At 38.5% G+C, this 21,219-nt stretch overlaps 1 protein-coding gene across 1 annotated transcript in view; it reads right to left on the bottom strand.

The window, feature by feature from the left end:
* The window catches only part of LOC132815316 (lethal(3)malignant brain tumor-like protein 4), a 251,003-nt gene that overhangs the window by 100,346 nt on the left and 129,438 nt on the right, over positions 1 to 21,219 (bottom strand). Inside the window, exons 15-16 of the mRNA XM_060824166.1 lie at positions 11,438 to 11,608; positions 7,384 to 7,581 (exon numbers count right to left, since the gene is read on the bottom strand). Coding sequence (XP_060680149.1) covers positions 7,384 to 7,581; positions 11,438 to 11,608 — 369 coding nt within the window. The remainder of the gene's footprint in view (positions 1 to 7,383; positions 7,582 to 11,437; positions 11,609 to 21,219) is intronic.

Below are 21,219 nucleotides of genomic sequence, written 5' to 3' on the forward strand. Positions count from 1 at the left end.
TTAGAATTCATGGGAAAGTGTTTTATCGTGTGTTTCAAAATCTTTAAATTTGTATTATATTCGAAGAATTTGGTTTGTTCTATTTTAGCTTCATTCCTTTTGTGCAATGAACTTCTTTTTTAATGTGAAAACCAATCATGCAGCATTGCGCCTTTGTGCTTTGGTGAAAGACAACCGTATTAAAACTAAAACAAAAAGATCTATCAAGCCATTTTCAGACTAGGATCTGACTGGCTCAGATTATCCGGAGCTGGGATTAGCACAAGAGCTCGGTGGAGTGGTTTATGAAATGCAGTCACTCCCTCCCCATATTTGTGGCCCAAGTTCTATATTCACTCCAGCCAGTTGAGACCTTCAAATCTGTATTATTATTCTCAATCACTCTTGGGTTTTGCAACTATTTCTGGCTATGCTCGCACAGCTAGAGTCGATAACATCATATTCAAAATAGCAACAGAAGCAATATATTCAGTGTCGGGCAGAGGAGCCAAGACGTGTGTGTCCGAGAGTCACAGGATTGGACTGCATTACACGCTAGGCAAGGGCTGACAGGATGGAAAGACTAGCCACAGATGCCATGCATCTTCAGCTAAGTCTGGGATCTCAACAAGGTCAGGCTGATGAATGTAGGTGTAGCATGCTGGACAGGAGGAAGGTAGTCCTGTGGCAGCAACCCTTAGGGTGCAGAGCCCCAGCAGGCGCTAGGAACATGGAAAGGAGACCTTTCAGGTGTTCATATCTTAACATTTACAGCCAAAACTTTTGCCCAATATAAACATTCTAGGGTTGAATATCCCATTTCAGCCTATACTCCAATTATTAAAGGGTTAGTTAAAGGTTTTCAGCTGAGCAACTGTGTAAAACTGCTGAGGTCCCACATAGTGTTTGGACAGGTAGCAGCTGCTTGACAGTGACACTCCCAATTATGCACATGCAGGCCCCCCCTAGTGGTAATGCAGGCCTTATTGGCAGCATCATCTTTATTTGGTTCCTAAACTGAACACCAAAACACATTCTTCCCAAAATGTCTGTTTCTTCACCCTGCCTCCATTCCTCCCTGAAAACGAAATCCCATGATGTGGTATAGTTTTCAAATATACCCAAATTCCCATGCCACATTGTACAGGTAATCCTTCTTTAAGTCAAGGCGATGAATGCCAGGAGGTAGTCAAATACAATGATTTGTCAAATCTGCAAAAACTGCATGACACTATTAAAGTTGGACCTTCAAACAAGTTCTAATTATTGAGGATCTATCATGATATTATATCTCAAAATCATATATTTCAATAAAGACACACACTGGAACTACAGAACAAAACAAATATATGCACATAACATTGATCACAAGATATTAAGTCAGAATCAGGTTTAAATGTCAAATGACTTTTTTTTGTCTATGGCAATTTCTTGTGGTATTCACAGTGGCTTCTCCAGCAGTAGAACCTTAGATTAATGTTAATGATAACCAGTGCTGGAGTGTAACAATGATCAAATTTTATTTAGGTCGGTACCACAGAAAGTAGGTCACTTAACTCTTATACCAATGTGCCGTGATCAAGTGCCTACACAAGTTTATCTTATGCTTATTATCCTGAAGTGGAGATTATATTGCATTTTCAGAAGCATTTGAATTTTAAGTCAAAAGAATTTTGAAGGAAACATTTTTTCTCAGAAGAAAATTAAATGAATTTTACAGCATAGTAGCGATACACTTTAGTGTCATTTTTTGTCACAAAAAGTGGATTATGAAGATGTAATTCTCCCAACTCCACTGAGCTGTTTTGATTGAGGGACAATTTCTACTGCTACAGCAAGACCACATGATCATTTGCTTCACTGATGGTGTTTGAAAAAGGAAAAGCGGGAGGCAAGATACTTCTTCAAAAGGTGGAAACATTCTCTTATGAGGGATAAGAGTTTGCTTATGAATGCATTGAGCTTATTGCACAGATTGAAAAAAATACTTTTAGTGGTTTCAATAATTTGAGGTGGCGTTTGTGCAAATGATGGAGAAAGTAAGCACTACAGATGCTGGAGATCAAGAGTGTGGTACTGGAAAAGCACAGCAGGTCAGGCAGCATCTGAGGAGCAGGAGAATCGACACTTCAAGCATAAGCTGATGAAGAGCTTATGCTTGAAACGTTGACTATCCTGCTCCTTCGATACTGCCTGACAGTCTGCGTTTTTCCAGCACCACATTCTTCAACTTTGTGCAAATGATTACCATCAAGCTTCACCAATAATGCAAAGGAATTGTAAAAGTCTGCTATAAATTTGGGAACTGCAGAAGACAACAATAAAAAAATCTTGAAATTCAACTGATAGTTTACAATGTCACTACTGATTTGAAATGATGATTGATATGGCAAACTGTGGGTTGGTTAATTGATTTATTGTCATGTGTACTGAGATACAGTGAAGAGCTTTGTTTACGATCAGTACAGGCAGATAATAATAAGCAAAGATATGCAAATCAAAGAGGCTTCGACAGAGGCATGCAGGTTATATTGCACAGGGTGTGCACTAGGCGAGATCAATGTTAGCAAGATCAGCATTACTTGAGGCTAACCAGTCCGTTCATCATAAATGGAAAGCGGGCTATAGCACCAGTGCTTCATTTGGACGCTCACTGAAGATGTTACCTAGTATGGTGATGAAACGTTTGAAAACTAACCTTCTAGCTCAATAACCAAACCTACATCCCATCCATTCATCAGTCTAATAACAGCCAGGAAGAAGCTACTCCTGAACCTGCTGGTGCATGTGTTCAAGCTCCTGTATCTCCTGCCTGATGGAAGAGGTTGTAGGAGATCATTACTGGTGTGTTCTGGGTCTTTGATAATGTTGGCAGTCTTTCTGCGGCAGCAAGCCACGTACATGGAGTCCATGGATCGAAGGTTGGCTTCCAGGTTGATTTGGGCTGTGCACACCTTCTGTAGTTTCTTACTTGTCCTCAGCAGAGCAGTTGCCAGACTAGGCCATTATGCACTTGGACAGTATGCTTTCAATGGTGCATCTGGAGAAGTTGGTGAGGGTCCTTGTGGATATGGCAAATTTTCTGAGCTGCCTGAGGAAGAAGAGGTGTTGTGCCATTTTGACCGTCACATCTACAGGGGAAGTGCAGACAGGTTGTCGGTTATCATCACTCCGAGGAACTTGATGCTCTCCACCCTCTCAACCTCCGCTCTATTGATGTAGATGATGCCATACTCTCCACCTTTCTTTCTGAAGTCAATGATTAGTTGTTTAGTTTTGCCTATGCTGAGAGGGAAGTTGTTCTTATTGCAACATGACACCAAGGCTTCTATCTTCCTTCTGCACTTGTCATTGCTAGATATCCACCCTGCTATGGTGGTGTCATCAGCGAACTTGTAGATTGCGTTCATTTAGAATATGACAACACAGTCCTGGGTGGACATGGAGTACTAGGGGGCTGATGACAGATCCTTGGGGGGCTCCAGTGTTGAGAGTTATTGTGGAGCAGGTGCAATTATCTATCTCCTTAAAAGTGTTGAGAATAATAAGGTCTATTTGCAATATCATAATTTTGGCATTTGCCAAAGTTCTGAAAAGTGGTCTTTTGGTATTTTCCCTAACCAAACAGTGGATGCTTCATCTGCCTATTAGCAAAGCAGATGTAACCAACCAGATAGACTTGCTGAGTCGTAATTAAAGACAGTGGCAGTGGAACTCTAAGCTCAGGGCCTTCTCACCTTCCTTCTATCAATAGTCATGTCACAAGAAAAAAAAGCAATGTAATGCATATCTCTTTGAATGTTGCATTGAGAATTTTAGTCTTGATTCAATGAGGATGCCAGCAGCAATTCAAATATTTCTAACACAGGATTAGAAAGAACCAGATGAACAGAAGTAGGAGTTGAGGTCTGGATGGATGCTGTTCTGCTGAGGGAAGGCATTTCACTCCACATCTGCCTCAGCATCACTTTTTCTCTTCTTCCCTCCCAGAGAAGATGGTGAAGGCTGTTTGAAAGCTGCCTTCTGCCAACTATTTACCTTGAGTTATTTACTACTGTCATGGGATAGCTGAGTGACATGGAAGGCTGCATTTGATCTAGCAGTCCCTGTGCTGTCAGTGGAATTGGGACTCTGCAATTGGGTTGTTGTTGATGATTTAGTGCAACAATCTCAAAGATTTTCAACAGCAGAGGACCATGGATTAAAAATTAGTCATGAAGCACAACCGCAAAGACCTGGCAATACCTTTGCAAGATAAAAAGGGCAGAAATTACAACTTAGTGGACCCATACTTGGAGAAAAATGGTCAGAAATGCAGGACAATATAACAGGGGATGGACCGTGTCCTTTTTGGACAAGTACTGGTCACTGGCTCCTCAGCGTTCTCCATTATTGTAGCCTGTTTGAATCCTCTCCCTGAAAAATAAGCCCAGACAAACTCATATCTTGTGCATGAGATCCAACCACTTTTACCCTTGAACCTGTTCCCACTGAACTGTTGGTGACCAATTTCCTATCCTGGGTCCTGATATCTGCTGATATTGTAAACAGTTCCTGCTCAAGTACTGTCCCACCATCTTGAATCCTATTATTATGACTTATTCCTCCAAAATAGACCATTAATCCATGCAAACTCCCCACTCCAACTTCTCTCTGCCTTTGCAAGTCATTGATTCCATCACTTCCCAAATCCATGTTTGTATCCCCCTAACTCCATGTTTGCATCAAACATCCGATCATTTCCTTGCCACGATGCCTAAACTGCTCTTACCAAAATCACAAATGACATTCAATGTAACCTAAATGAAAGTAAATATTATTTTCTTTCTCGATTGCCCGAGCTTTTGCTAAAGTTGATCTCATCATTCCTCTCCAACACTGTCATCCAACTGAATGGGGATGGCCCCTGCCTAGTGCAACTCTCATCTAATTATAGTTAGACAGCCACAACAAAAACAGCTGTTCTTTGTGCACGCACCTACACCTCTGGTGTTCTCAAAATCTAATGCGAGCCCCCTTCTCACCTGTAGGCTGGCACTCAGCATCAACATCTGGAAAACCAACAAACTGCAGATGTAGGAGATCAGAAACAAAATCAGAAATTGGTGGGAAATCTCAGCGGGTCTGGCAGCATCTGTTCAGAGAAAGCAGAGTTGCTATTTCAGGAGTGCTAACTCTGCTTTCTCTGCACAGATGCTGAGTTTTTCCAGCAATTTCAGACTTTGTTTTTTTTAATATCTGAAAACGTGTTGGTCTGCACCGGTAAGCTGTCAACACACAGCTTTACATTGTCCCCACTTGTTTCAATCGTTGCACTCACTCCAAAATGTCAGAGCATTTATCCAAGGTCCAGGACAGGATGAATAATAATTGCCTCCAAATAAATAATTAGAGGACTAAAGCCATTACTTTTAGTCCCATCATATATTCAGCTACTAACACCATTCCCGCACCAGGCAACTGTCTGACAGTGAAACAGACGATGTACAACCTTGGCTGGTGCTGCATCTGAATGAGACAATGTCCTGATCACACATTAGCATAATCACTGTCGCTACTCACCTGCTGCTGCAAAGCTTGTCAATGGATTGTTCATCGTTAAAGTTGACTGTTCCAACACTCCCCTGATCAATCTTTTGTCGTTCACTTTCTAGAAATGTAAGCTTTTTGAAATTCTGCTGCCTGTTTTCTCGCTGACATCATTGAGCTAAACTTAAAACCTGGTTTAAACAATGCCTTGATTTTAAAAATAACCACTCTGATTTTAAAATCCATCTATGGTTTTGTTCCTTCTAGTCTTTGTAACATTCTCCAGTCCCACAATGCTGCAAGATATTGGGCTCTATTTTAGCCCCCGATTATCTGTAATTTAAATCGCTGCTTGTTTGGTGGCTGTGGATTCAGGTGCTTAGACCATAAGCTCTGGAATTTTCTCCTTCAATCTGTCCTACACTCTATTCATCTCTCTTCCTTTAAAACCTTAAAACCTACCTCAAGGACTAAGCTTTTGGTCATCTGTCCTGATATTGTCTTTACAGCCCATATCCAATTTGGTTTCACCTGGGTAATCATGTACCTGTGAATGGCCTTGGGATTTTTTTTGTGCTAAAGTCACTGTTGCAAATCGAAGTTTTTGCCATTACTCATCACACCATTATGTTAACCCTTAAGTAGCTTGTGAATTTCTAACAGAATTGCACAAATGAAATATAATACTGAGGCTTGGAAGAAGGAATTAGTCATTTGGGCTAATGACTTAGGTCTAGTCAACTACGGTCAGTTCAAATGACACTTGGACCACTGTGGCATTATTTAAAGGAAGACTTGCGAAATGTGCAGATTAATTTCTGAACAAAACTGAAGAAATCTGACAACTATTCAAAGAAAATGCCTTCCATCAGAAGAAGAAAAAAGTTTGGATGGCTACAAACAGGGATTGGAAACATTTTCTGATGTCAAACACCAAGAGCAACAATGCTGCTGACAAGATAAAGTAAGTGCACTTTCCCAGAATATCTGAAATGTAGCCACTCAAGACACCCATCGCTAACTCTGTGTGGAGTTTAAATAAACTAGTTTCCAAATCAAAAATAACGTTGCACCATTAACATAATTGCTTTAGCTTCCAGAAACTATATTTGCTTATGCTTCTAAGTAAATTAATTTCTTAAAAAACATGTTTTTTCTTGAGTTCACGTCAATGAACAACTGATTTTAACACATCAATATCATATTTTCCTCACGTACATCAGAGTGGCTGTAATTATTCTGAGAAGCCTTGATGTAAGTGGAATTAAAATGTCGTTTAACATTAATATTTTAATTATATTCAAAGCCTATGAAGAATTATTTTAAAGTTACTGATAGAATATGCAGAACAGTAATTTGAAAAGACAGCTCAGGAAAATTTCTGGAGCCATTTATTCATGTGTTCCTCAATATTCATCAAATATTGTACTGCAAATCCTACCTGTGGCTATCTTTGATGGTGGGTTCTCTTTGATAAACACAGACATTATTCTGGTGATAATCAGTTTAGCTCAGTTGGCTAGACTGTAGGTTTACAGAGTGGTGTTACGCCAACACTGTGTGTTCAATTCCCATCACCGGTTTGAGGTTACCATGAAGCACTCTCCTTAGCAACCTCTTTCCTTGCCTGAGGTCTGGTGGGCCTCAGGTCAAATCATCACCAGTCACTTCTCTCCAATAAGAGAGCAGCCTCTATGGTCTAGTAAGTCTATGGAATACAACAAAATTCTGGTGATCCAAAAGGAGTACTGCTGCTTGATTTCTGTTCCAAACAGGCAATCAAAAACCACACAAGTACAACATGCATTAAGTATACTATCTGATTCCTGTTAACAAGACCTTGCTATCTAATAAATTGTTCATCCATTTGCTCACCGGCCTTGATGTTTTGTCCTTTTCCGCTGAACAAATGAAAATACTGGCTTATTTTCGGATGGCCCTTCTTCATCCTGTGGTTCAATTTTGATCTTGATCTGTTTTTGATCAGCAAGCGGGCACCCTGAGACTCGATGGTGTGCTGTGTACTTGCCAGTTATGTGACCTGATCCATCACAACCAGGAGTGGGACATTTTCTGGAACATTGGATACAAGAAGAATTAAAAGAGATTTCCAACAGAATGGAGGAAGTGTCTTACAGGACAGGAAGTAAGCTCCTTGAAAATGCCAACAAATTGGTCAGACTATCCCATTCTTTCTCAACAGCCCTGCAATTTTACCTCCTCCCTCAAGTATTTACCCAATTTAATCTCATAAGTTGCTACTGAACCTACTGTCTCTTTGGCACAGAATAGTTTTATCCTAAAATATTAGAATATCTTGCTCAGAAGGGTGAAGTTCAGTGTGCAGCCTTTCATGAAGGGACAACGAGTCAGTAAATGTCACTTTGCTGTTTTAGATCAAAACAACACCCATATTTTCACTGGGAATGTAAGATCACTGAACATGCCCTTTAGTTTTGGATGTAGGTTTGCTCACTGAGCTGGAAGGTTCGTTTCCAGCTCAGTGAGTAAACTACATCCAGAACCTCAACCTGAGCTACAAATCTTCTCAAAACTCACTAATGTTCTTTAGTTTAAAACAATAAAACAGGTAGAGCAGTGATATTTGTAGGAAATTATATTGGAGCCTGGTTGGTGATTTCACCTAAACTAATAGATCATGGAACAACCAGTCTGCACAGGCATGATTCAGTGTTGGAACAGCTGTACAAAGTTAAAAATCTCACAACACCAGGTTATAGTCCAACAGGTTTATGTGGAAGCACTAGCTTCCTTCCTTCTGAAGGAGCAGTGCTCCAAAAGCTAGTGCTTCCACATAAACCTGTTGGACTATAACCTGGTGTTGTGTGATTTTTAAGTCTGTACAGAGATCTTCAAATATATCATATCACCATATAAAATCCCCTTTGCTTTTATGTTTTCTTGGTTAAAGAGTATCAGACTCCATAAAGCAAAAAAAAATCATTTTGTTTGCATACACTTCCTGTCCAAAACATGTGATTTCCTGTGTTGATACTTTTTGTGTCAAGTTTTCAAAAGGCACCGGTCTAAATGAACACGTGGGCTTAAACCAGAACACACCGTCAGTAATCGGTTTACTCAAAATCAATACATTTAATCTTCAATGAATCAAACTCATGACCAAAACTCCAAACAAAACCTCCCTTCACGAGCAATGTGCAGTGAGTACAAGTTATTTACATAATACAACTTATCTTCATAAAAATCAGTCCCAATCACTTCTGACAGTGCAATCTACAAACATGCAGCATTCATCATCTGTCTCCTAGGCGAGGCACCTTCAATCATGTTGTACAGCATTACCTTTCAGCTAAATGAGATAAAATTCAGCAGATTCGACAGATGAAAAATGGACATTCATGTAGCATTGTAGTCCATCAACAAAAGCAGAGTGTATTCCATCAGTCTCGTTAATCAGGTATTGATAGTGGGAGAGATAACGGATGTTTCATCTTCCCCAACATTAACTCAGCCAGTCACAGTCTGAAAGGTTTAGAGAGCGTAGAATTCTTAAGATGCACACTGGAATGCCAGATGGAAGGCTGTTCAAAAAGGGGATGTTGGAGATGGACTTAATTTTAGGTAATGAAGTCAGGCAAGTGTTTGAAATATCACTGGGGGAGGATTTTGCAGACAGCGATTCAAGATTGTTATGGAAAATAACAAGGATGGGTCTTGGTAGATCAAAGTTCTAAATGGAGTGGGTGGCTGATTTTAATACATCAGATACTATTTGGCTAAAGTGCTCTGACCGCAGGCACTTTGAAGTAGATCTGTGTCAGAACAATGGAATGTACTCAAGAAAGCATAGAACAAACATGTTCCAATAAAGATAGAGGGTGGGACCAATAAACCCAGTGAACCCTAGATATCGTGGGATATACAGGATTGAATAAAGAGAAAAAAGGAGACTTATGACAAACATTGAAGGCTGAAAACAGCAGAAGCCCTAGAGTACAAAACATGCTAGGGGAAAATTGGAAAGGAATTTCAGAGCTGTTCATCAGGAGATGCTGCCTGACCTGCTGTGCTTTGACCAGCAACACATTTTCAGCTGTGATCTCCAGCATCTGCAGACCTCATTTTTTACTCAAGGAATTTCAGAGACCAAAATGTGGGGCATGAAAGAATAATGGTGAATAAAAGAAAGGAAAATGCTCAATTATTTTATAAGTATCTTAAAGGTGAAATAATTACAAGAGAAACAGTAGCGTCCATTAAGGACCACAGTGATCATTTGGGCATGGAACCAGAAGACATGGGTCAGGTCCTAAATGAATACTTTGTGTCAGTGTTCGTGAGTGAGATGAATGCTGTGCACACAGAAATCAGACTGAAGCACCTTGATATGTCTGAAGTTAGCATAGACGGAGAGAAAGGTCTGATTGGTCTGACAGGCAATAAAGTAGATGAATCTCCAGGGCCAGATAAAATGTATCCCAGGCTGTTGAACGAAGCAAGGAAGGAAATAGCAGTGGTGCTGGAAATAACTTTCAATTCCTCTCTGGTCAAACAAGGAGTTGCAAAACAGCCAAAGTGATACAGGCAATCCCAAATATTTGACTTATGAACGTAGCAGTACATTAACATTAATTTTCAAGGTTCAAATGCCATTTCCTCACATGTACGAATGGCTATTTAAGCTTGTGCTGCACAATGAACCGGTTTATGTATAAACTGACTTGTGAATGGACTCAAGAATGGAAACCTATTTGTAACCAGGGATTGCCTGTACCATTATTCTAGAAAGCAGGAGGAGATGATCAATGGAACTACAGGTTTGGTCAATCGAAGCTCATTGTTAGGAGACAACTGGAAGCAATGCTGAGGGTTACAATTAATCTGCAATTGGAAAAGGGATTAATCAATAGTCAGCATGCATAGCTGTGTTAAAAGAACACCATTTCTGACCAATTTGATTGAAGTTATTGAAGAGATAACCAGGTGTGTAGACAATGCCAATGCATTTGACATAGTCATCTTGGATTTTAGCAAAGCTTTTCATGACAACATAGTGAACTTAAGGGACCATGGAATCCAAAGAAATTTGTCTCATTGGATCCAGAATTGGCTGAGTGTCAGGGAGCAGAGGACAATGGTCAAGAGATGCTTTTGTGACTAGATGTCTATGTCCAATGGGGTTTCACAGGGATTAGTGTCAGGGGCCATATTGGTTGTGATATATGTATAAATATATATACACATAAAAATGACTTAGACTTGAATGTAGGAGAATTGATTGGCAAGTTCACAGATCATGAAAATTGGAAGGTTGTATCACGTAGAAGAACATTGGTAGTAGATAAATGGGAATATCTCCACTTTGAAGTTCTCTTCCAATGTCACACATCACAATGAGTTATGTCATCACTAGCAAAAGGTCAACATCTTAGAGCTCCCTACCTAACATCACTGAGGAAACATCTTCGTCACACACAGGACGATAACCACCATCTTCTGAAGGATAAGTACAGCCAGGAATAAATGTTGCCTTTGTCAGTAACACTTACATCCTGTGAATGACCTTTTTTTTTCTAAAATAAGCAAGTTTGAGTCTTGCTAAGAACCTCAGATGTCAGGATTACACAACTGCACACGCTTCTGTTAATCTATGTAAGCAGCTTTCAAAAGCCTTAACTACAGCAATGAAGTGACAGGTGATTTATCATGTATTATCCTTACTGCAAAAATAACACACAAATACATCCGTCAGAAGATGGAACATAAAGACACAACAGTTAATTATTACTGCCTTTACAATGACACAAAACAAACATCTGACTCATGTTGTTTTTGCAACATGTAACTCCAAAGGAAATACTGGATCTTTTTACAGAAAGTTACATGAAAATATGTATGTCCAGAACACTGTCCAATTTGTTTGGAATAACCTGAAAAGATCATTTACCTTGCTTCATTTACACACTCCTCTGGCTTGCCACTTGAATGATTACTATCCATACGTTTAGTTCTTGAAACAAGAGGTATTGGCACCAGGGTCATCTGTTTCTCTCCTCCAAGTCTGTCTTGAATCGACTCTTTCTTCAGGTTGAGTTCTGAATAGGGGCAGCCAAAAGCACTAATTTCATGAGAGAACAGAAAATATTGTGTTACTTTTTAAAAAATTTAAAATGGTTAATAGTCTCCCTGCCTAACATCACTGAGGAAGCACCTTCACTGATAATTGCATATCTTTCCTAATCTACCTGATCAGAGGTGTTATGACACAATTCTGGAGCAGATGAGACTTGAACGTGGACACCCCTGGCTCAGGGGTAGGGACACTACCACTGTGTCAAAGAACTGTCTGATAATTGTATATTTTATTTTGAGGTGACAGAAAATGTAGGATGAATTGAACAGAATGCACAAAGACTCTGATATTTTTCCCAATCAGCCTGTGAGTGAGTCAGTACACTCCACTGGAGTAGATGGGACTTGAACCTGGGTCTCCTGGCTCAAAGGTAGGGACACTACCACTGAACCACAAAGTGCTCTCCTGACTCAGAGATCAACTGGATAATAATTTGCATTCAGATAGAGAATATTCACAGAAGTTCTCATGCTGAAAGTGTGAATCTTTAAAAATAATAATGTGTAACTCAGTCAGGAGTAAGATTGTGTATTCTGTTCTTCACCTGGAATTTGAAGTTTTAAAAGACATCAGATACCTTAACCTTTCACCTCTTTCAAAAGTGAAAAACAATTCCTATGGCATGATGCACATGAACAGACTATTACAACAAAATCCATAACAGGAGAAACAGTTTATCAATCAAACCAAATCATCAATTGAATCGGGTCTAATCAGGCCAAGACTGATCTGAAACTTATTGCTTTCAATTATCTAAGTCCAAACCAAAAGATAAAAGGTTTTTCAATGAACTAATAGATTATCTGTGTACTCATCAATCTTATCTGAGCATTTTTGTTGACAATTCTCAGCATTCATTTTCTCATTATTATTTCCTCTCATTACTCTTGGCAACAGAATGACCAAACAAATGATAAATTCTGAAAATTTGTTTTGGTACTTAAATCTTTTTTGAAAGCTTTTAAAACCTGGATGGTCACCATCTTCTCAAATTTCTTTCCTCGAGTCAACTTCACAGTGGCCTCAAAATTCCACCTGGAGCTACCTCTCAATCCTGATATTATAAGGCTTTGAGATTTTATTTTTAAATCAGTCTCAAAAATATGTCGGATAATATATTGTCTCCTTCACCATCCACATCCTTTGGTATACTGCCAATACTCCAGCCCTCAACTTTATCCAACTTCTGTCCCATTACCATACCACCCACTATCAACATTTGTGGGGTTACCATTGACCAGATACTCAGCCAGATTTGCTACATAAATACAGTGACTACAAGAGCAGGTCAGAGGCTAGGAATTATACACTTAAAGCTCTCTCTTCCTTCAACCAATACACATACATGCAGAGAGACAGAGACAAACCAAAAAGGACAGTTGTTATGGGTGTACAAAAAAAATCAAGGGAATCCAGCTCAAAAGCACTTGTCCACAGGATTCAATGACGTGTCCTTTTGATTCTTCCAAATCCTTCTGATCTTCTTTGTTATAATTGCCCTCAATTCTCCGCTGAATACAGAGTGATTGGTACATGAATTGTTCAGTCTATCAGTCACTGTCTAGAGGCAGCAGCTTATAGGTAGGTGGTGTGTAAGAAAGCTAGTAATCTCCCAATTCTTTGTTTCTCAGCAAGGAGAAAGACTCCTGATGCCTTTTCTTTCTTCACACACTGGCAGTCCACCTGCCCAGGAGTCAATCAAAGAATTGTTGCCATGCTAAGCACTCCTGATCCACACAACCCTCCAGACTGAAAAACCAACTGACGGGCAGTAACTGGACAGCAACTGCGCAGTAATTGCCCAAAATGTGAAGAGTCGTCCAGTAATTCTCCACCACTGCTAAACAGGACAACAATGTAAACATAACCCACAAATTTCAGTGACTTGTTTTAAACCTGCAACATCTTCCAGAACTTACTCGGTTTAAAGATTCATCCTTTTTCCCTTTTGGTCCAAAATCCAAAACTTAAGAAAAACAAAACAAACGTAGGTTTTAAATTTGAAAACAAAAACAAGGGAAGGTGGGGGGAAATACTTTTCAGCCACCTGAACACACTCAGCAGTCCATCCACCAAAGTTGATTTTTCAGAAGTTATGCCGAAATGCCTCCAAATTGGTTTTAAAAAAGGACACAAGCATTTACTCACACTTCTTGCATAGAATCCAGGGAATGCTATGGGCGTATCACTGACAGAACGCTTCTCACATTCGTTATGTGTTGTTAATACACAGTCAAGGTCTGACAGCAAGCAAAACATTAGGATTTTTATTGACTTGAGGAGACTTTGGTGACAAACACTTACTCCCATTGTTTGCAAAGGCTGAACTGATATAGGTGATGCATGTTAGATCTATTTATCAATGATGGCATTTTGTGAGAGGTGGCTACTAAGGTATAGGAAGCGTAGAGCTTGTTTCAGTGTCTCTCCTTGATCTTGTATGGAAGGTGAAACATTTGGCTGAGCAGATTAATTTGAGTTTAGCAACACTGAAGGTCAGACTGAAAATGCATTGCTGGAAAATGTGATGTAGAGTGGGCAACAATATTATCTGCAGAGTATAGTTTATGTATCTCTATTGTGATCAGTTTTATTTTAAGCAAGGAGGCAGTCAAGTTTTCCATCTTGCTAACATGTAATACTGACACCAGGGTATAGTTGATGAGGTGAATAACCACTGTTAAAGAAACATAGGAAAAGCTTTTCATGACTGCTCCACCGTTCAAAATCAAGGCCGACAATCTACCTGAAAGCCATACTTACGCCATCTCCATATCCCTGATGCCATTCATAACTAGAATTATTTCTCCATGTTTTCTTAAACAATGGGGTTACATTTGCATTACCTTTGTATTTGCAGACACTGTTACAGAACTAACAGAACTTTGATGATGGTAACCAATACATCAATGATCTCTGTACCTATCCCTTTCAACACACTCGGATGAAGATCACCAGGTCCTAAGAATTTGTCAACTCTTAGTCCCAAATTAGTTCATACTTTGAATAAATACTGATTTCTATCAGTTCTTCACTCTCTCCAGAGACTTATCTCAATGATTTCGGAGATACCTTTCCTCCATAAACACAGACATAAAATACTTAGCTCCTCTGCAAATTCTCTAATTTCCATCATGAATTCTCTTGGTCCTGCCTGCAATGGATCCAGATTTTATTTGCTAACCTTTTCTTTTTTCATATCTGTAGAAAAATTTACAACCCATTTTGTTTCTTTTTAGTTCACATTTATTTTCTATTCTCACTTTTTTTAAGTCAATTTCTTTGTCATCTTTTGCTAAAAATCTCCCAACCCTTGGGCTTACAATGTTTTTGTAAACTTTATATGCCTCTTCCTTTGATCTAACACTATCTTTAACTGCCCTTGTTAGTCACAGCTCTCACATTTTCCCTGTTCAGTAGTTTTGCCTTGAAGGAATGCAAGTTCTTTTGAAAACCAAGCATTAATTCTTTAAATCCCAGCCATTGACTATTCACTGTCAAACCACAACATACTTTCTCATTCCACAACAGCAAGCCTCTTACTCATAAACCTAAACAATGACAATTATGAAGGTACAACACTAGATTCAGAATGAACTCCATCTTTTACAATCTTAATGGAAAAGTTTATCATTTTATGGTACTTTTGCTCTAAACATTATTTTATGGCTTAATGAGCCCTTTGTCACTGCTTCATAATAGATCTAAATAAAATAGCCTGTACATCAATAGATTCCTCAAAATAAATCTCCAGGAAAATTTCTCTCCAAAACATGGGTGGTTATTATTTCAGTCTATATACACATTGAAGTCATCCATAATTACTGCAGTCTTGGTACATACTCATCTAATTTCTTGATTAATGCCACGTCCTACTTTATTACATCTGGTTGGCAGTTTATAACCCATACTCAACAATAACAGTTGTCCCTTGCTGCTTTTTTCTCGCTCCACCCAGAATCTATTTCCTGAACTGTGGCTCAGAGAGCCTCCTTCATTATTGCACTGCTCTCATCCACCATCATAAGGAGTTTAGCTTAAAAGTTCGAGACATTTTGAAGAAATGTCATGAGACTTGAAATGCTACCACTGCTTTCTCTCCACAGGCGCTGCTAAACCCACGGAGTTTCATCCCAGCAATCTCTGTTTTTGTCCACCTTGTTCGTACATCATTACCTGTATCTGCGCACATTGGAAATTCAGGCAAGTACTCTGCATGACTTTCCAACTATTTATTTTCTCTCGTGAGGAATTCTTGTGAAGCAGAGCCAAATTTCTGATAATGTACTTCTGTTTGGAAATGTTTCCAACTTGAAGTGCGAAGGTTGAAGATCATCCCTTTTGTACTTTCAATAACCAGACAGTCAGAGAAAATGCTCATGGTATGTCACTGTATTTAGTCAGATTCAGTTTACATGAAAAAAGAAACAAGTAGAAAGCACCGAACAATTTGTTCATGTCTGTGATACTAAATGCCCAAGATCAAACACAAAAAACAAATCAGGAAAAGATCTTGCAAAGCTACATTGAGAGATTCACATTCATTTAACCTCAGATCAAGCTGGTGTCAGCTAGTTTGAATTTTTAAAGTACTTATGGAAATAAACTGCACTCTGAAGTAAGTTTGTCAAAGAGACACACTGATCCATCATAGACAGTGTGAGGAGAGGGAAGTTTGGAAGATCTGAAGGCATAATGGGAATGTACAATCTGCCATGAAGACTGTTCTAGACAGTGGCCAAGAACTAGACTTAGCCATAGAAGTAAGGCAGGCCAAAATTTCATGTTGAAGCACGGTCTAATAATGGAAGCCGAGACATGTCACAAAAGACATGAATGCAGCTAGCTCCGAGACCCACTTAATGACGATCATGCACACCACTGCCATCAACATTATAGTATTTCCAGCATGCATCATGTATGCAAGCCAGTGTCTTTGCTTTTCAGATACTTTTCAAATTTATTCAAAATAAAAATATCCCAAGTATAACAAAAAGAATCAATCTTATTGTTTTGAAATTGTAACAGGTGCATGTACCTAGCTTTTCTTATCTGTACTTTGTCATTAAGATTATTGTTTTACGGAAGATGATTTTTGCTGGTTAGTTGCAGATCAGGATAACTCAAAGGAATTTTCCTACCAGCATTAGTTATTTCAAATTACCTTCTGCAGATGTCAGGAGTTTTGTATATCATAAAACTCCAGAAACTGCATTTAGATCCATGTCATCACATTTGCTATAAAGCAACATAACCAACCATTTAAGAGATCAGTTTGCAGCAGCTACATTCAGAAACAGCTGACTTTTTTTTGTCTTCAAAACAACAATCTATTTAATTTTAAGTCATTCAGACAATACAATAATATGACTTCATATGAACAGTTCTTCAATTTAAATGTAACAAAATTTCGCTGTGAAACAGTTAAGTAAATGTTAAAATATGATCAATGTCTTTTCAACTTTGTGCATCAAAGATTTAATTGTATGAGGAAAAATCTGCCATGGCCTACTTTAATCATTATCACTAAAGCTGAAAGATCTAACCTATCATGCACAACATAAATTGACAATGGTATAGCTCAAAGAAATGATCACAATCTATATTTCAAAGGCTCATTCAAACCTTCAGAAGATTAAACTGTAACATGAAATCCATTTCATATTGGATTGAAAGGATAGCAACAGTTGCAGCAGAGTTAAAGATACACAGTTAAGGGAAAACCAGTATTTAATCTACAGCCCCATTGCTGAGCTTTTTTTTTTACATGATTCTACCTTTCTTTCAATGGTAACAATCCAGAAACATTCAAATTCATTGTGTTCTACCTTAAAATGGTTTGCATTGCCAAAGCTAATTTCTAACATAGTCAAACATTGCAAGGTATTCTGCAAAAGGCGTTTTTTCAGGTTGACATTGAGCAAAATGCTGACATTATGTCCAGTCACACCGCAAATAAGTTTGAAGGAATATTCTAAAGGAGACAGTAGTTGAGATATGGATTTTGTGGAATACAGTTTTGAACTACTCGCGAAGCTCAATGTTTGTAGGATCAGCACACAATGGGTTAAAACAGCATTTGGCTTGGCTGAACAGGGATGCTTTGTGAAGCTTAATGCAAGGATGAAGACCTGGAGGAATATGTGAAGGTCAAATGTGTTGACAATCGAGAGATGCTGTTCTGATCATTATGTTTGTATTAATAAAATTATTGAAGACTTAAGTGGATCATATCACCATGGTAACAGGTTGGGAGTGGTTGAGACTGACTATCACTTTTTGGCTCTATGTTAATTAGCATCACTTTTACATCTTTTCTTCCATGATCATTTATTCATAGTATGTATGAGCTTCTGAGATCAAAGGAATTTGAAAAGTTTTGAGTAAACCACTGTATGTAATAATTCTGGTGAAATTATAAGTACTATATGCATTACAGTGAATAATATAAAATGTTCTCATTGTGCAAGAATCATACGGCATGGTTTGAGTGCATATTAATATTATAACAGGTAAGATGAGCTCTTCAAAGACATTATTCTGTGATTTTAACATCTGATGTGTACATACTCTGGTATTTGAAATATCAAAATTAAATTGAACAGGAGAATAGTCTCAAAAGAGCACGGAGATGAGAGCATTGGGCCCTTGATCCTCATGAAGTAGTCTTCAGCCCCTTCCCACCTGATTATTATCTTCTGTCCAGGAAGATTGGAGCATCTAATCAATGATTCCAACCTGACACACCCAGAATGGGTAACAACTAATTTCCACTGTTGCTGTAAAATTATATTATTGTGAGATGACATAAACTGAATTTCAGAGAAAAAGCTGTCAATGTTATATTATAATAAAGAGCACCATGAGTTTTCAGAAACGTGATAACGCAACTACTAAAAATACCAATTAGCTAGACATTCCAGTAAGCAACAAAGTACCATATCCCAGAAAAGAAAAACCTTCGTTGTGATCCAACTTTGTTGGAGGGTTACACACCATACTACTGATGGGATATAATTTATAATACTTACTTATGTTACAATCATGAATAGGCTGAGAAATTATATCAGTGATGACTTAATTGCAATCCACTATCATTTATTCACAGATGCAAGTCTTAGAATCTGCATGAAAATTGTACAGTTTTCTGAAAATGGGGAAAAAGAATTGCCAATGAGAACTTTATGACATTATCATGATGCCTATAACCAACAGGAGACAATACTGTCAAATATTTAAAGATCAAGTTTCAATCTTATTATATTTGACAGCACAAACAGAATACCTTTATCTTCTTGGAATTTTGGGAAAACGCATTCAAAATTGGATATGTTGGCAGAGTGAGGTGGAAATCACTTATAATCTGTTTAATAAGAAGCTTGTGAAAAGTACCTTCACTTTCTGGAGGTCCATGGTTTCCAAAAAATTAGTCCTTGGGCTAATAGGTGTTGACATTTACATAATCTATCACATGAAGCAGAGATATCACTTTGGAAATCACATTAGCGATATTAAAAGTGGCAGAGGCAATGGCATAGACTGGACTGGTAATCAGAGACCCAGGCTGGTGCGCTGTGGGGAGATACTTCAAATTACACCATTGCATTCAATTCATAAATCAGAAATAATCTCAGTAATGATGACAGAAAACTACTTGTTTTAAAAATAGATGAATGCCCATCAAGGAAGGAAATCTGTGTTCGCTACATGGTCTGGTCTACATGTGACTCCAGACCCATAGTAATACCGTTAGCTCTGAAATGATCGAGCAAACACAATTTGGGATGATCAACAAATGGGGGTCCCCTCAGCAATGCTCTCATTTCCCATGCATGATCAGAAATGGGCAACACTTTCCCAATCTGTTGAAATTTGTTACCAAATTTCAAAAAGTTGCCGCCTCCTCTTACACTTCTCAAACAATTAATTTACATGTAACACCTCATTTTAGAAGTTGACCATAATTAAAGGCTAAGTTCAGGTTTCATCCTGAGCTGAAAATGCAGATGACATTTCAGTCAGGACGCCAGTTAGTAAATTGGAGGAACCATTTTGCTTGTTTCTCTCTTTCGTAACACAGGAACACAAATTACATTATTCCCAAATTATGTTTTAATTCGTTCATGGAACGTGAACATCACTGGCAAAGCCAGCATTTAGTTCCAATCACTAATAACCCCTGGAAAAATTAGCGATAAGCCACCTTCTTGAACAGTTACAACTGATCTGGTACAGATAGACTGACAGCGTTTTGTAACGAGGGGATTCCAGCTTTCTACCTAAACAACAGTAAATTAACAGAAACATAATTCCATGCCAGAAAAGTGTGAGACTTGGAGAGGAATGTGCATGTGGTGTTACACCTGTGTTTCTGCCGCTTTTGTATTTCTAGGTGGATTTGGAGTGGTTGCAGTAAAAGACACCTTGATGAGCTGCAGCAGTATATCCTGTAGATGTTAAATTCTACTGCCAATGTTCACTGGTAGTGAAGAAAGTGAACAGTTGGAGTGCCAATCAATGGTTGCATTGTCCTGGATGGTGTCAAGTTGTTGGGCGTTGTTGGAGTTGCCTTCACCTCGGCAAGTCAGGAGAATTCATTGAGCTACCATGGAGCCTACAGAAAATATTCTAATCAACTCCCATCCACCAAACATTTGCCAGTTTCCTTCACAGACTACATTACCAAACAGGTGACCATCATCAGATCGGAGGAAGACCACATGTTTTTAGAAGTCACAATAAACTGTCATGGTAGATAATTTTTATAATTATGTGACGATACAGCTGAGTTGCAATAATTCTAACTAATTAGTGATATCATTACCTCACTTGAAAATGATGAATGTCTCTTACAGGCCATCTGTTCTGTTTCCTAAATTTGCACATTCCCTGAAGATGATACTAATTCTTTCCTGTGTCTCAGTCACAAAGGAAATCTGTTCCATTTGAATATTTTTAAACTCTCCCGATTTTGACTTTTCTTTCAGTGGGTCACAAAGAAATGATCCTGATTCACACTACAGTGTATCAATTTACTTTTGCTCACAATACTGACAAATGCAGGGAGCCGATCGGTTGATTGAGCTCACGTTCCGACAGAAACCTACAGTTCCAACATAGCATCTAACTGCTTCAGTAATAATTTCAGTTTTATTCGAAGGCCATTTGGAAAGGAGCATTACTTTCTATCAGTTTGCAAACTGGAGTTGTCATACTGGCAGAACAGCAAATTCACTTTGGTTTTTAAATATCATAGACTTGCATAAAGCTTCATCTAATGAAGATTTCCCCCTAATTCTGTTCTTTGATATTAGGAATAAACCATGTGTCTTTACTTTACTTCAATGTTTCGCTTGTGCCTTTGATGATGAAAAGTGAAGACAGCACTCTAGATGCAGCCTGACTAAAACGTTAAACAGTCTCAGCATTGTTCAACATTAAAGTTAATGGAAAAGCAAAACCATCAGTATGTCCAAAAGTAGGCTCTGATTTGCTTTTATTTTGCCAAACTACTTGAGCCAAATTTAACTCATGTCCACGTGTAAGCAGACAGATAGTTGAAAGGGTAAGACTTGGCAATGCTGGAGGCAAGAGAC

This window comes from Hemiscyllium ocellatum, chromosome 4 (genome assembly GCF_020745735.1).
Source record: "Hemiscyllium ocellatum isolate sHemOce1 chromosome 4, sHemOce1.pat.X.cur, whole genome shotgun sequence".
Classification (NCBI taxonomy): Eukaryota; Metazoa; Chordata; class Chondrichthyes; order Orectolobiformes; family Hemiscylliidae; genus Hemiscyllium; species Hemiscyllium ocellatum.